This window comes from Thunnus thynnus, chromosome 20 (genome assembly GCF_963924715.1).
Source record: "Thunnus thynnus chromosome 20, fThuThy2.1, whole genome shotgun sequence".
NCBI classification, from domain to species: Eukaryota; Metazoa; Chordata; class Actinopteri; order Scombriformes; family Scombridae; genus Thunnus; species Thunnus thynnus.
The window spans coordinates 10,302,300-10,317,197 of record NC_089536.1 but is presented as its reverse complement, the minus strand read 5'-3'; the positions used below and the strand labels follow the sequence as shown (position 1 = coordinate 10,317,197).

The following is a 14,898-nucleotide window of genomic DNA, read 5'->3' as shown; positions in this document are numbered from 1 at the left end:
TAAAATGTGCTGACACATACTGAATGGAGAAGTAGCAGAGTGGTTGATTCTCCCATCACCTGCAGCAGGCAGAGGTTTCTCTGCCTGAAGGAGCCGGCGATGGCTCTGCTCTGTCTTCCTGACCCCGCCGTGATTGACTTGATCTCCCAAAGAAAAGCTCCCGTGACCTCAAAAAGCTGGAGGAAACGGGATGAAGACAGACATGGCAGAGCAACAATAGGCACTAACCCGCCTCCTGCACACACACACACACACACACACATACACACATACACAGCATGTTTGAATTATTACTTTACAATGACACGGGGGCTTGAGGTTGCCATGTCTGGCCACATTTGACATCTCTTAACTTAATCTGAGAGGAAAATAGATGCTGAAACTTGTGATTGATGGCTGCTTCAACACAGCCAGTATTTGTTGGTGGAAGACACTTTGTTTTCTGTCATTTCTGTTTATTTGTAATTGATCCCAGTGCGAAAAAAGTGGGGTAAGAATGAATGAAAATGGAAAAAGCAAAATGTGCAGCCTACAGAGATAGATAACATATTAAATTTAAAAGTTATAATGGATCTCAGAAACACAGTATTTATAAATATTAGAGTTACAGTCTGTGGGGGATCATTGTAGGCTTTGCTTGCATTGTTCCAGACTAAGATGTCCAGCCAGCAGTCAGCAGTAATTAGCTGTGCTGGGTGTTAGACACCTAACAGGTTGTGTTGTTTTCATGTGGGGGTTAAATGCCACTTCCCCCCGCGGAGTCCACTGCTTGCCACTGCTGTACAGCCTGTGGTCGGGACAACACCTAGGAGCCAAACAATTACATCAAGGTCATGGAGAGGAGGAATGTTCTGCCGATTAGCGCAGGAGTGCAGCAGCAGCCTGCAGAGCGCACTCCTCACATGGATGACAACAGACGGAGGCAACTTTAATCATAGATCCCCCCAAAAAATGCACCTTTTGGGTTTGCTTGTGAATTTTGATTGTTTAAGTGAGCCCTAAATACACCATAGAAATTGTTTTAAGCCTATTCATGGAGGGAGGAACAAAGTCTTAGACATGTAGTAGCCATAACAGCATATTTGAAATGGTTGATCACATAATACAGTAGTTCACAGCCATGGGCCTACTGAAATAACTTCCAGACGTGTTGTGACATATAACAAAATGTCAGATGATTACTGCGGAATCACTTCTCGGTACTACAGAGGAGGAAGTGTGTAGTGTTGTGTTGTGAGGTGTGTGTGTACCAGTTAAATTAGAAAAAAACCATTAAAAGCATCTTACAGGGCGCCTCAAAGTATCGATGGGCTGCCTTCCACTTTCAATCGAAACTGGGACCATTTACCTGGTGAATTAGAAACCATTAGCCATGTTGCCCCCCCTCTGACTAAATAAATTAAATTACAATTGAAATAAATCTGTTGGGGCAGATTCTTCATTTATGTGCTAAATCTCCAGCCCTTAAGACTCGATTAATGACAGACCACTAATGTATCCCTATCAGTCCAGTCTACCTACTGTAGTTGTACTATTACTTCTAATTTAACTGTAAACTGAAGCAACACGTTTACATTATTCTAATCTTTCACAGTTATCATAAGATACAATAAAGTTTTATCATTTATCAGGGCAATTAAATTCACTTTTTTCAGAAGTTAAAGGGAGATTAAAAAAAACCTGTTGAACGCGATTGATTTCCTCATTTTTAACACTAGTAAAATCTTCAGTGATCAGTGTGACCGAGTGACATAATTAAAACCTGTTTTTATTAAAAACGCATATTCAGCCTGTTTACGTCGAGAGCCTGCTGCTGCTGCTGCTGGGGGTGTTTTATCCACGAGTCACCTGTTGACACTAAACTTGCGGCGCTTGTGAAGTGTTTATTACAAACGAATTTCTTTTAAGACATGGTGGCTTTTTTACAAACACACGCAGCTCGTCGTTGTTTGGGTTTGACACTGTCCTGCAGAAAGTTCAGCGGGTTCAAACATGCAGACAGGAGCTGTCAAATCCTTGTTTATTGTTCATCGCTGCGCTGACGAAGTTTATTTTTAGGCATAAATCTGTCTGATTTGGATCATGGTTTGTTAAAGTCGAAAAAAAATGGGAAATCTGTTCAACCTTTAAATTTTGATCACTATATTTCAACAACAAAGAACAAAGATCAAGAAAAAAAATCAGCCGACATATATTTGAAAACTATAAAGCGGTCAAATATTTATTCTGACTTCTATAATTTATCAGATTTACATAATCAGTTCTTGTCATACAGTTTTACCTCCACTTTGTACTCCACTTAGTTCTTTTCGGGTTTTGTTTTAAAAGAAATCTAAATATAAGGACTTCGCCACAGCCAACATGAGCCTCAGTGCGTAATTACGCACGAGTAATGATAATCTAGTTATAAATCACTAACGTGCCTTAATGAGAATATACTTTAAACGTGACATGGATTTCAGCTTTGGAGTCAAAGGCAATATCGGTGCTCATTGATAGGGAGATTGGGTCAATACAAATGGGCTGCAGCAAGTCAGAAAAGAGGGGTGTGACCATCCTAAAAGTTTTCTTCAATGGGCTACCTGTAGAGGCTCCGGGCGCTGCGCATAAATACTCCTCCCTCTGAGGATGAGTTCAGTCCTGAGGGAGAGACACAGAGACTAAATTAGGTTTTGGGAATCTGGTTAGGGCGGATTATGAACGCTTTTGGACACCAACCATCTAACCAGCAGACCAGTCCTATTCAGCACCACAGCGCTCAGGAGCTCCTGGACATGGCCGTGTACTGCGACAACTACGGTGTTTACCAGCAGAACCTCCACCACCATCACCCTCAGAGGCCGCCGACGCACCCTTCAAGCTACGGCCTAGGCGAGTACACCTCCCCGTCCACGAACCCCTACCTATGGCTGAACGGACCCAGCATCAATTCCTCTCCATATCTCCCGGGGAATAACGGCACGTCCTACATACAGTCTGGATACGGGTCAAACCAGAGGCAGTTCTTACCACCTCCCACAGGGTTTGGTGGAGCAGATCTGGGATGGTTGTCCATATCCAGCCAGCAGGAGCTCTTCAAGATGGTCAGGCCACCTTACTCCTACTCAGCACTGATAGCGATGGCCATACAGAACGCCCAAGACAAAAAGTTGACGCTCAGTCAGATCTATCAGTATGTTGCTGACAACTTCCCTTTCTACAAGAAGAGCAAAGCTGGATGGCAGAATTCAATCCGCCACAATTTGTCACTGAACGACTGCTTCAAAAAAGTGGCACGGGACGAGGATGACCCTGGTGAGTCTTTGGATTATTTTGCCAAAAAGTTCTGAGTAGAGATAAGTGCTGAATATATATTTTTATTGAATCTGGTTCAAGAATCTGTTATAGGATACTGTTTTGATAAAACTGCTCCTGAGACAAGTTGAATCATTGCAACTCATATTGTCAATTTTAACTCTTTAAGGGGGAAATTGGATTTTAAACATAAAAACTTAAGGAGATGGAGGGAAAAAAACTGAGCTGAAAGTTTGTCATCCATATATTTAATCATTCTTATGTTTCTCATCCAGGTAAGGGGAACTACTGGACGCTGGACCCCAACTGTGAGAAGATGTTCGACAACGGCAACTTCAGGCGGAAGAGAAAAAGGAGAGCTGACATAAACGGAGCTGACAGTACCGCTCTCCCCGTCAAGTCAGAGGACGGTGCGCACAAGCTCTCAGACACCGCCAGCCTGCTGAGCTCCTCCCCGCCTAGCCTGCACGGATCCCCGGCCTCCACGGAGCCAAAGTCGTCGCCGTCTCCTTCCGCGGAGCACAGCCCGTGTTTCAGCAGCTTCGTGTCCAGCGTGAACTCGCTGCTGGCGGGCACTGACGGCTCCAGGGGCGCGGAGCGGGACTTCGGCTCCGGGCATCTCGGGGGATTGTCACAGACCAGAGAGGGCATGTCTGGACTGGGCTCCTACTCGCCCACTTTAATCTCTCCTCTGAACTCTGACACCAACAGAATGAACTATTACACATCTGTACAGAGCCTCTCCAACCATTTTAGTGTTAATAACCTCATATACAGCCGGGAAGGAACAGAGGTGTAGACTGTCTTATCTTTGTCTGTGTTGGGCTGGTTGCAGAAAAAAATAATAATTTATCACTCATTGTTAGCCTTCACAATTCTTAAGTAGCCAACTGTTGTTAGGTATTATTCACTGTCTGGTTTGGTAGCCCTCATTGTAAAACTGTCACTGGAACTGAGCTGCTATTTTTCCCCACAATAATCCTAGAAAGCAGTCCGTGTATTAGAAAATGAATATTCCTGACACTGCTCCATTATGCGCAACAAACATGTTCATTTGTAGAAAATATTACAATTGAAAAAAAAAAAAAACTGCCCACAGAGATCCTTGAACTGATACTTTACTTATTTTTTTGATTTGTTTGGGCCGACTCTCTGTATAAAGGAGGAAGACATCTGTACAGAAATTATTTTCATAAGAAGAAACGTGTCATGTATTTTTTAGAACGAATTGTTTTTTGTGTGTTTTATTTAAACTCACGTCGATGTTTGAATAAAAGTCATTTATTTGAACTCCATGATTATGTGTTATTCTTGTCACTATATGTGGATGAATTCATCATTAACAAAAGTTGATCTACTTTACATTATTTTAGGCTGTTTATCTCCTATCTAGTTCTTGGATGTCAGGTCTATTCTTGATTTTCCTACTTAGTTATGGCTCAACTTTATTTGGTTATGTAGTTATTTTATCATCACTGAATGATATCCCTTCTAAGAGGTTATTTGTAGCTGATAAGAGGGTTTTATAAGCCTCCCTTTAGTGCAAGTTTTCGAGTTAAATCGGCCGTTTCAAGAATTGTAGAGGCCCTGCTGTGCTCTCTGTTTCTCAGCAGCCTTCCAAAAAAATCAGATTAACTTCTCAAACGTTTTGGTATTACAAGAAAGTACCAAATAAACCAGTATAAACGCTTTCGAGCCTGTCAGGAAATCTGAAGTCAAGTGGCTGTAAGCTGTAAAGTGTGTAAGACAGAGACATTTTCCGCTTGTCACTTCCAATAGCCCCATTTCAACAAGCAATCAGACCTTTAACTTCCACGAGGTTCAGAAGTTCAGCTTTTTGTCTGGGCTGGATTTGACTCAGACTGTGCCCGTTTGATGTTGACCTGTTTGCTGGATATTCCACCTGTCTCCATCTATTCCCAAAGTCTGGTCACGCAAAACGCTCGCTGTTTCGTGTGTGTCTGTGTGAATCCCGTTAATGGGATTTGTTTTTTTGTTGTTGTTTTTTTGTATTGGGAACCACTGTGGAAGAGCATCCGCTGAACAATTGACGAGTTGAGAGTTCAACGGCATGTAATGTGCTTTTGTTGTGCTTGTGACCCAGGGGGACGCAACAGAAAGCCTGCTATTTGGCGAGAATATTAAATAGCCCATGCAGTGGAAATGTTCAAGTGATTTAACACCCTGCTCCTGTCTTATTTTCAAACAATATGGATACGCACGGCATCCCGCTCTGTGGTCTGGAATAAAAGAGAAATTAATTGACAAGACGTTCGTGTCCCTTGTTGGAACACAATGGAGGCTGGCAATTCAAGAGATCCCCTCCTGGGCTCAAATGAAAATATTGCCATCTGAAGATCTGGGAACAAATTATCTCCCTCAGGCCACATTTTGAGCTATTATCTATGGAGCAGGGCCACGGATCAGACAAAGAGGATTTTTGTCATACAGGAGCAGGTTCTCACAGTAACACGTTTTCTGTTGAAATCCTCATCACATTCAGTGAACAGAGTATAAAGCCTTTCATAATCAGAGGCCTTTTGGCTCTTATGACTGTCATTTCGTCATACATCAACACAGTTTTAACTATGTATAGTTATATTAACTGTAATTCAATTCAAAGAAATGTTAAACTATTATATTAAGATACTACAGAGGACATCCCCTTGCTTTCCAAGTTCGATTCAGCCCTCTCAGTTCTCAGACTCGTAATGCTCCAGTGCCCTGTGCCTGAAGGGCACATTTACCCGGCCCACATGAATATCAGTCAGGCTACTATGTCTCTGCTCTACCTGCTTGAGGGCCCCTGGCTCCAGGGCTATAGGCCCAGGCCCAGCAGAATACCTGAGCATAAGGATGGCCCCGGTCCACATACATGCCTTGTGGGCTAAACCCATAATGATGGGTTTCAGCCTCAAAGGGTCATCCCTCCAAAGGCGAGGTTGTCTCATAATTGAAGGAGCTGGTTCAGAACTAGATTATTTTAATCCTCTTTCTCTACGGGACTAGATACACCAGCAAGTCATCCGATGCCAACTGTGGAGAGCAGGGATGGGTATTTCTTGAAGGGTGCAACGTCTGCTCCACCTGAAGTGAGTTTTACTGAGATAAAACAGATATATAAAGATAACAGATAACTGAATACATAAATGGAGATGTTGATCTGTTTTTATTAAAAAGAGCAATTCAATATGTCACAGTTAAGAGAGCACAACATTGAAGATGAGCTGTCTGCCGTTCGGATCCTGGAGGCTTGTGTACGGCAGCCAGTGAGTGACATGAGCTGGAGTGATGAATCACTGGTGGATAAAGTTGCACTCAGCAAAGTGAGAAACTTAACTCCCATTAGCTGTTAAGCGAGATCTCCTCAACTGATAAATAAGCAACTAGAACGAAGACTTGCAACCCTTCCTTGCTTTTAAAATGTACTGTGCAGGGGTTTTTTTTTTCTTTACCACATGTTGCAGATTTATTTCTGATGATGCAGAGATGTACAGGTAACTTTAAGATGTGCTTTTTATGACTATTTGTTGGTTTGTAAAGCATTCAGGATTTCAAATAAAAAGATGTATCCAGAGCCTAATAATTTTCCACAGCCCATATAACACTACCTTACAGACGAATCTGAGGGGTAATATGAAAAGGGAGGCTGTCCGTTTGACCCCAGTGAAGAACATGATAGCTTGGCAATAGGGGGGCTGAATCCAGTCTGGATCTACCCTGAAATTTCACATCTGTTTGTAGCAGTCAGTGGGCATTATAGGGATAATTTCTTATATTACAGCTCAATCTCTTGAGGAAGTTAAATATTTAAGAGAACAATATGATGACAGCTTCTGGGGAACCCACTGTATGGCTGGAAGGAGGGGGGCCATCGCTCCTCGCTGCACTTTAAAAGGATTGTGTGTGCAAATGATAGCTGAGGATAATGTCTATCAATTGGCATGACCTGATTCGGTTTCATCATACCCCATCCGAGGCCCATAAAGAGACTAACGTATGGGCCGATAACGGCATGGGATCTTCACTCTGAAGAAGCGGCCATATGGATTATTTTATACAGAACAAGAGCCATCTCAGTGCAAACTGCTCGGTTGTTGAGAGCATGTGAAAAATGTGGAGACACCTCTTACCTCACCACTTGTCACCCTCTTCACTTTGTTTTTTTTTCTTTTATTTGTATTTTAGATTCATTTTATTCAAATAAAGATTCAACTTTGGGTGTTATATGTCAAGAACGTTATATACTTACAAATCAAATCCAGTTTTCTTACCAATCGATTTCTTGTTTTTGTTGTACATACAGTATACTTTTCTTTTTCCATTTTAGCAGGGGAAACAGGTTGTAAACCAGAACCAGGAATTATTGGTGAGCACAGGAAGGGCAGCCACTTCAGAGCCCGTAAGGCTTGCCAGCCGAGGAACCTGCTGAAAGAGTCAAAGAGATACAAGGATTAACGGACTAGAACGAGCCCCAGTAAATCCACAGCCAGGACCTGTCTTCACATCACTCTGTCTGGAAAACCTATCCTCAAAACAATGTAACTTATCCCCACCGCTCACTCTATTGCTGGAATATATTTTGACAAAGTCTTTGTTCTCACATTAGGGAACTGTAGGCAGATCATCCTTTATCCGTGACCTTTGTCATAACAAACCATGGCAGTGGTTTTACACACTGCTGAGAGGCCAGAAAAGAAAGTTCACATCAACCAGGCTGAGGTTTCTAACAAGTTATGGGTCATTCTGATTCATGAGAAGCCAACCTTCTGTGATAAAAAGAAAAGCAAACATCTGAAGAAGATACTGTTAATTCTTTATAAAGGTGATTTTCTCTAATAATCTCAATACACTGACTTAGTCATAAGCTCCTCAAAAAATCCTCAGCCATTCATCACTTACATGAAATTCCAAACCATGACCTTATGAGAACAATATCCAAGGGTTCATGGAACATCAATTTCTATGTGCAGTGCAGCAGAACAAATATCTGAGTAACAGCCAATATGTAATCATTTTAGCTCGGTTCAGAGACCACTTTAAGTCTTGCACATGATAATGGTGCATCTGACCTGTTGGCGCACAATAGAACTCACTACAGTGATTGCTGCAATATGTTGGAGCAGTACTGTAAAAAACAAACTGAAAAAAACAAATCAACACTAAATTTTGAAATGAAAGCAACTGCACGAAATGTTCAGGGAAAAATAGCATGTTTTGTGTGCTGCTGGACGCCTCGGAGTGATACCACCCTGCTAGCAACACCTGTGTGCTGTCATTACCTGCTCTTCACAGACAGGAAGTGGTGACAGATGACAGAGGAAGTAGCTACCCAGAGGGAATCCACTTTACCCGGCGCTGCCTGGACTCTTGGTGGCCAGACGGAAGTGAGGAGATTATTCTGTACTCAGGGGGATCCTCAAAATAGCTACCTCCGTGCCACTTGTCACTCATTGTCAGTAGTTCTAAAGGAAGCTATCTCTCAGTGTGAATGTTACGTGGGATGAAGTTCCTGTTGTCAAAAGACGCAGCCCACCTGGAGCACTTTTGTACTCTTAGACACGTCTTGATCATGTCTTCAGACTTGTAACTGCAGCACAGAAGCAAACAAGAAGGTATTTATGAGTTTCACCTGCTCTCATGAAACATTACTCAGCTTCAGTCCTGTGTGATACTGGTGCATCTGCCCTGAGGAATTCATCGGTTGCCCCCCCCTCACCCCCCCAAAACAACACTCCCCCAGCCTCTAATGAGACCCCCTACCTCCTGCCTCTATTATGAGGGATGCATACCAATAGAGAGACAGGAGAGGGGAGACAGACAGAGCCTCAGAGACCTCTGGAGCCCTCCCTGGCCTAAACCATCAAACGCACCCCTCACAGAGAGTCAAATAATGGGCCTGATCAAGATTTAAGCAAGTTTTCCCCATGTAAGCTGCAGATGATCTATGGCTGAAGGCTCTAAATGATAGCCTTTCAAAAGGGACAGGCATGCCCCCTCCAAATGCTCCTTTTGTGTTTGCCACTAATCCTAGCCTGCACTTCAAGGCCCCAGCTCACTTCTGAGGCAGCTGCTATCATCTTAAAGAGGAGGGAAAGAAAGGCTGCACTTTTAAACTGCTTTAATCAAGAAGATGTAATACTACGATAAGCTGATCACCCCCTTAAGTATTTAATTATGCCTCAGTGTGCTATTAATATTATTATAATTCACTCCTTTCATTCTTCTTTGCAGAGACACATTAACATGCAGACATTTCTACGCAGTATAAAAATAAAAACGAGGCATTGTTCCACCTTTTTTAAATACTTGTTTTTTAAAACTGTGGTTTGATGCATTCATCTCCTAGTGGAACACCAGAACTATTTTAGGAATAGAGAGATATCAGGCTTTGCTTATGCAGCAGCAGCAGCCCAGGAAACAGAAAGGAGATGCTTATTTGCCAGACAAGTGTTCAAACAAACATCAGCGCACAGCAAGTGCTATGTGTTGACTCTGGTATTGGAGTCTATCAACCCCAAACAGCTTGTGTGTCAACTATAAACACAAGACATGCACCCTGTCTAGAGAAGCAGGCTTCCAGGCTCACTGCTGCCGGGAAAGCTCCTCTGAGTCGTGTTCAGTCTGCCGTTGTTGCTCGTGCTGTGTTTCGTGATAAAAAAAACAAGCAAGTGGCGTGTCGCTCTAACTCATTTAACGCAGTCTGTTCCCCTTTGTCATGTGATGGCATTCCAGTGCTGTGACATAATCCAGGATACACATGCACACGTGCACCCGTGCAGGTTTTCATATGTGTGTGTGTGTGTGTGTGTGTGTGTGTGTGTATCCATTCCGCACTGATGCTGACAGCACCGCTGAGAGGCCAACATCATCCGCAGAAGTGTGTTGACATGCCCCCACTTGACAAAGAAGCCTTTTTTTTTATTCGTCATGAGGGAAAATATGTTTTTACAAGCCTTGCCTCATTTTGAATCACAAAGGATAGAGTGAGGAGTCACATCTAAATAATGATGTGGTCCACTAATGTTAGGTCTTGTATGGAGAAATGATGCCTTACCTCTGATTAAAAAAAAAACTTGGTGTTAGTTCAGTTAAATGTTTGAAAAACCAATTTAGACTGGTAGTTTTCTCTATATCTCACACTGTCCCTCTCAGCTGTCTTCTGTTACTAACCAGGCTGTGATTTAAAGAGTCTTGTTTTTCAAACCCCTACTGTTCCCAGCATGAAGCACCTTTTTAAACCCTTGTCACTACGACAAGAAACTTGTGAATAGCTTATGAATAAAGGTCCGTGGAGGTGTAATGAAGTTTTCTTTAGATTTCTGTCACACCAGAAAAAGTTGTTTAACTTTTTTCTATAAAACATCTCCATATTCATCCACTCTAAAATCCTAAATGGACTGTGCAAAGAATTGTTTGGAGACACACTTTTTTATTTACTTTAAGCTGCCAAGGTCCAACACGCTGACAGGGACATCAAGATTGATGGGACACTGTCTTAATTAGGTGGGTCAGTCCTTGGCCAGATAGCTTTGTGCAACTGTCAGCGCCCCTCCCTATATAAATTGTGTAATTATCCCTTTCATTACACTCAGCTTTCAGGCTACCTGATAGAATTCAAAGGGAGGTGTCACTATCTCTTATCATTATGCTAATGGGGCTTGTGACCAGCAGTTAAATCACAATAGAGGGGGGTGAACAGCAGCTATCAAGCTAGTCTGCCAGTCTAGCGGACGACCCAAGCCTGAGACTTGTCTGTCTGTCTGCAGGGTGATGGGCCATGACTTGTCCGCAGGCCCACAGGGGATTCAAACCAGGAGGGGACAGCCGCCTTGGGACATGTCCTGGAGGGCAAGTCTCCCTGACCTCCATCTGCATACTGCTCAGATGCCTCTTCAAGACTGATTCGAATATGATTAGACATTAATGACCTTCACAAATGAGCGCACAGAAGATGCTTTGTTTGGGTCTATCTCAGGACCTACTGTATGGGCATGTGTGGTCGGATTGTGTAAATCCCCCTTTTGTCTAGTACCTGCGCTAAGAGGCAGTAGAATTTGCAGTTAGCATTCAGGAGTGCCAAATGTGGAGCCGTAGCACTATAGAAAGAATTTGATAAAGGGGGAGTGACAAGTGGTTAATTTCCATTCTGTTAAATAAGCCAGGCACACTGCCCTCTGCGTACATGTCAACACTGGGAGCTTGTATGGGTCACACACTAATGACTGAGTTTACAGCTTAGTACTTTCCTTGCACTGACTGAACAATAGAAATACTATATAGGTTGCCTCATCCTCTATCAATCCTTTCACTTGTGAGAAAGTTGAAATACTCCAGGAAAACCCATAATCAGATGTTCCTTTATCTCAAATATAGTGAATTTATCAATCCCTCATATGCTGTATTTATTATTCAATAACAGAGAATGCCTGCTGAGAGGCTACAAAACGATGACACATGTTGAACTATGCAGGGGTTGGACTGCTTCTACAATTAGATCAGGCCATCTATCCAATAAATATAATGAGGATGAATCAGAGAGTTGTGCTGTTTTTAATGGTGTGTGATGGTACGAGCGCTGACAGCGTAATAGCCCCGGCTCTATTGACTTTTCTCATTACGTAGCGGCAGAGGCCTTGTCCAACCACTATATTTAACCACCGCAGGGGCAATCATCTCAGGCCCATATTACTGGACAGCCTTTAATGAAGAGCACAATCATCAAGCGTTTAGGTTTAATGAAAAGAGCCACCTGCTAAAGTGCACGGACTGACCACAGAGACAAGTGATCGTTTAAAGATGAATCATGGTAGTCATGGACGCCATGGATGCAATAATCAAATGTGTTTTTAACTGCAGATGCATGAAAGCCCAATGTGTGTGTGTGTGTGTGTCCCACAGTTTTATTTCTAGCAGAAAATCTCAGAGTTTGTCATGAGTCCATCAAATATCTACAGTCAACAAGTATTTCTTGTAAGAAAGTAGGTGGTAAGAGGTATTTCTGAGATAAAGGCGTCATTGTAACAGCATGAAGCCACTCTAGCTCAGGTGTGAACAGAATGATCAGGTGTACGATGTTGTTTCTGATTAAAAGCCAAGCTCATGCCAGAGCCGGAGAAGCTGTCAGGGCAGTCACAAGCGTTTTCGTAAGACAGCGAAAAGCCTGCTCTTACAGACAATGCATCCTTCATTAGACTACTCTGCCAAAGTCCATATCATATAACCCAACATTTTCCAACAAAGCCCAATCTGCTCACTGACACTAAAGCAAGAGGCCATTTAATAGGCTGACATGAAGGAGGAAGTAAATGCCTGATGTAAATGGAAGATCGGATTGTGAGGATAAATTGAAGTGTTGGCACAGGCTTGATAAGCTTTTATGTTTTATCTGATATTTCACATTTGCCTAAAATCAAATTGCCTTTCTCATGTTGTGAAGATGAAAACGTCCCACCGTCTTTCAAGTTGGTCGTGTTCTTGTCTCACTTTTCCTCAGCGACTGTTGGAGAGAAGAGCACCTGCAGGTCAGGTTGGATTCTTATTTACAGTCAACAGCACTTGAAATCCACATGTGGGATGTATCAAGAGTTTTAAATAGTAATCACCTTCCTAGCTTATGGTCACCTTTGCACCAAATGTACAATATATTAGGGAAGTTCTGTTTGGTTACTGGGTCCCAGCACATGTTCAGTTTTCTCAAATATTAAGAACATAAGTTTATTTCATTATCTACTCTCCGTTTTTTATGATTGCATAGATTTATTAAGGGAAAACAATACAGCTTTGGCCAGTATTCCACATCATCTCTGTACTTCCTGAATAGAGCAAGTTCCCATATTTTTTGTGCAATGACTGACTATGCCGGATACATTATGGCAGGCACTATTATGGCATTTTGTTATATGGCTCGCACAGATGCCAAATACTGGCGCTCGGTTCTTAAAGAGTATAACTGCAAAAGACAAATTTATTCTAAGTTACTAAATGGAAAAAGATCCGAGTTTGCTTGCAAAACTGCTCACATGTGACCTTCATCTGTCAGATCTGTCTCACATTTTACATTTTGTAAAACACTTTATATAAAATGGTATTTAAAAAAAATAAATGAGAAAGAATGGTCAGAAATTAATAATAAAGTAAAATACGAAATAGGATTTTTAAAAAGTAAGGTTAAAAAAGGTAACCCCCAAAGTGATGACTCCCATAATTAGGGCTTCAATAACGGTTATTTTGTCTATTCATTGATTAATGTCAAAAAAATAGTGGAAAATACCCATCATAATTTCCTAAAGTGCAAGTTGATGATATAAAATGTCTTGTTTTGTCCGACCAACACTTCAAAACATTAATATAATCAGCTTACTATAACATAAGACAAAGAAAAGCAGCTAATCCGCACAGTTTAGAAGCTGGATCATAATGATTATGATGATGCTACCGTAGGAAAAAGATGTCGGAGTCTATCCATGTTTATTTCATATTTCAACCTATAATAACTATGCTGCAGCACACTGTCACTCCATTAACTCCCCTGCAGTAACAAGTCAGAAAGGATAGAGAGGAAAATGAAGCCCAGTATGAGTCAGCTTGGCCCAGTTTTTTATTCGCTGAAATGAGGTGACCCTACTTCTAAAGTCAAGTGTGAGTACACATCATGATAACTGAGGATTTTGCTGAAGAAAAGGGGCATACAGTACTGATTTGTAAAAAATTAAAAAAGCTTATTTTTTGTGTTGTCAATAGGTCATTATATCATTGTGTTTTCTGTCACTGTTGGTCCACTGAACTCACAGACACGGTCTTGTTTTCCACTGCGTCCGGAGTGCGGACTCTGGCTTTGTCATACACGATGGCCGGCCTTTTGAAGCTGTGCCAGCTTCTGAACTCTCTGAGCTGATTATTTTGACATCTTATGGCAAGTAGAGCTCTCCTCTCAGCGGGTTGCGCTTAAGCACAGTGAAGAAGCATTCCTTTGTTAAGTGTTTGTGTCACACTTAAGGGATTAGAAAGCTTTTGAAAAGCACAAGGAATAATGTTTGGAATCACCTACTGAATAGTTTTACTGCTCAGGTTGTACAGGCAATGAACCTCAAATTTGTATACGAGGTAAAATTAGCAACTTTGCCAGAATAAAGGGAGCAAAGTAGTCCCAGAATCCAAGTTTGGGCACTGTTCCAGGAGCTGGCAGGGGTTCACTGTATGGTAGAGTTTGTGTTACCCATATGATATTTTACCCATTTGACAGTATGTACATTTATGTTCCCATATTTCATAGTTTCTGTCAGGGTAATTTTAAATCCCTTCACCTGTATCTCACATTTAAATCTTCACATATAGGCATGTCTGAGTCTAACCTGGGAAAGGGGTGCTGGGATAAATCACTGCACACATTTCTACCTCGATGGTTCCCATACATCTCCGATTTTATTGTGTCTTAGGATCCTCTGTCTTGGTATGGCTTTGGTATGGTGACAGAGGTTTTTGGTTTCTGGCTGGAGGGAGGAGAGGGAACGAGGGCCTCTGCTGGGCAGGTTGTGGCGCTGATTAATTCAGCATAAATACTGTATATTAAAAAATACATTCAGTAGAGTAAAATATTTAAAT

The 14,898-nt window shown here is 42.0% G+C and overlaps 1 protein-coding gene across 1 annotated transcript; it reads left to right on the top strand.

Moving 5' to 3' along the window:
- The first annotated feature begins 2,538 nt into the window (after nucleotides 1-2,538).
- foxi1 (forkhead box i1) lies at nucleotides 2,539-4,584 on the top strand. Its single transcript, XM_067576062.1, has 2 exons — nucleotides 2,539-3,294; nucleotides 3,570-4,584. Exons 1-2 carry the CDS (start codon nucleotides 2,697-2,699, stop codon nucleotides 4,091-4,093), a joined length of 1,122 nt encoding a protein of 373 aa, XP_067432163.1. The 5' UTR covers nucleotides 2,539-2,696; the 3' UTR covers nucleotides 4,094-4,584.
- Nucleotides 4,585-14,898: the final 10,314 nt, after the last annotated feature.

Bases quoted from the DNA above. Each gene is read 5' to 3' on its own strand.
- foxi1 (XM_067576062.1), top strand. From the start codon at position 2,697: ATGAACGCTTTTGGACACCAACCATCTAACCAGCAGACCAGTCCTATT. The intron at 3,295-3,569 runs GTGAGTCTTTGG...TTTCTCATCCAG, and splicing joins ACGGGACGAGGATGACCCTG to GTAAGGGGAACTACTGGACG.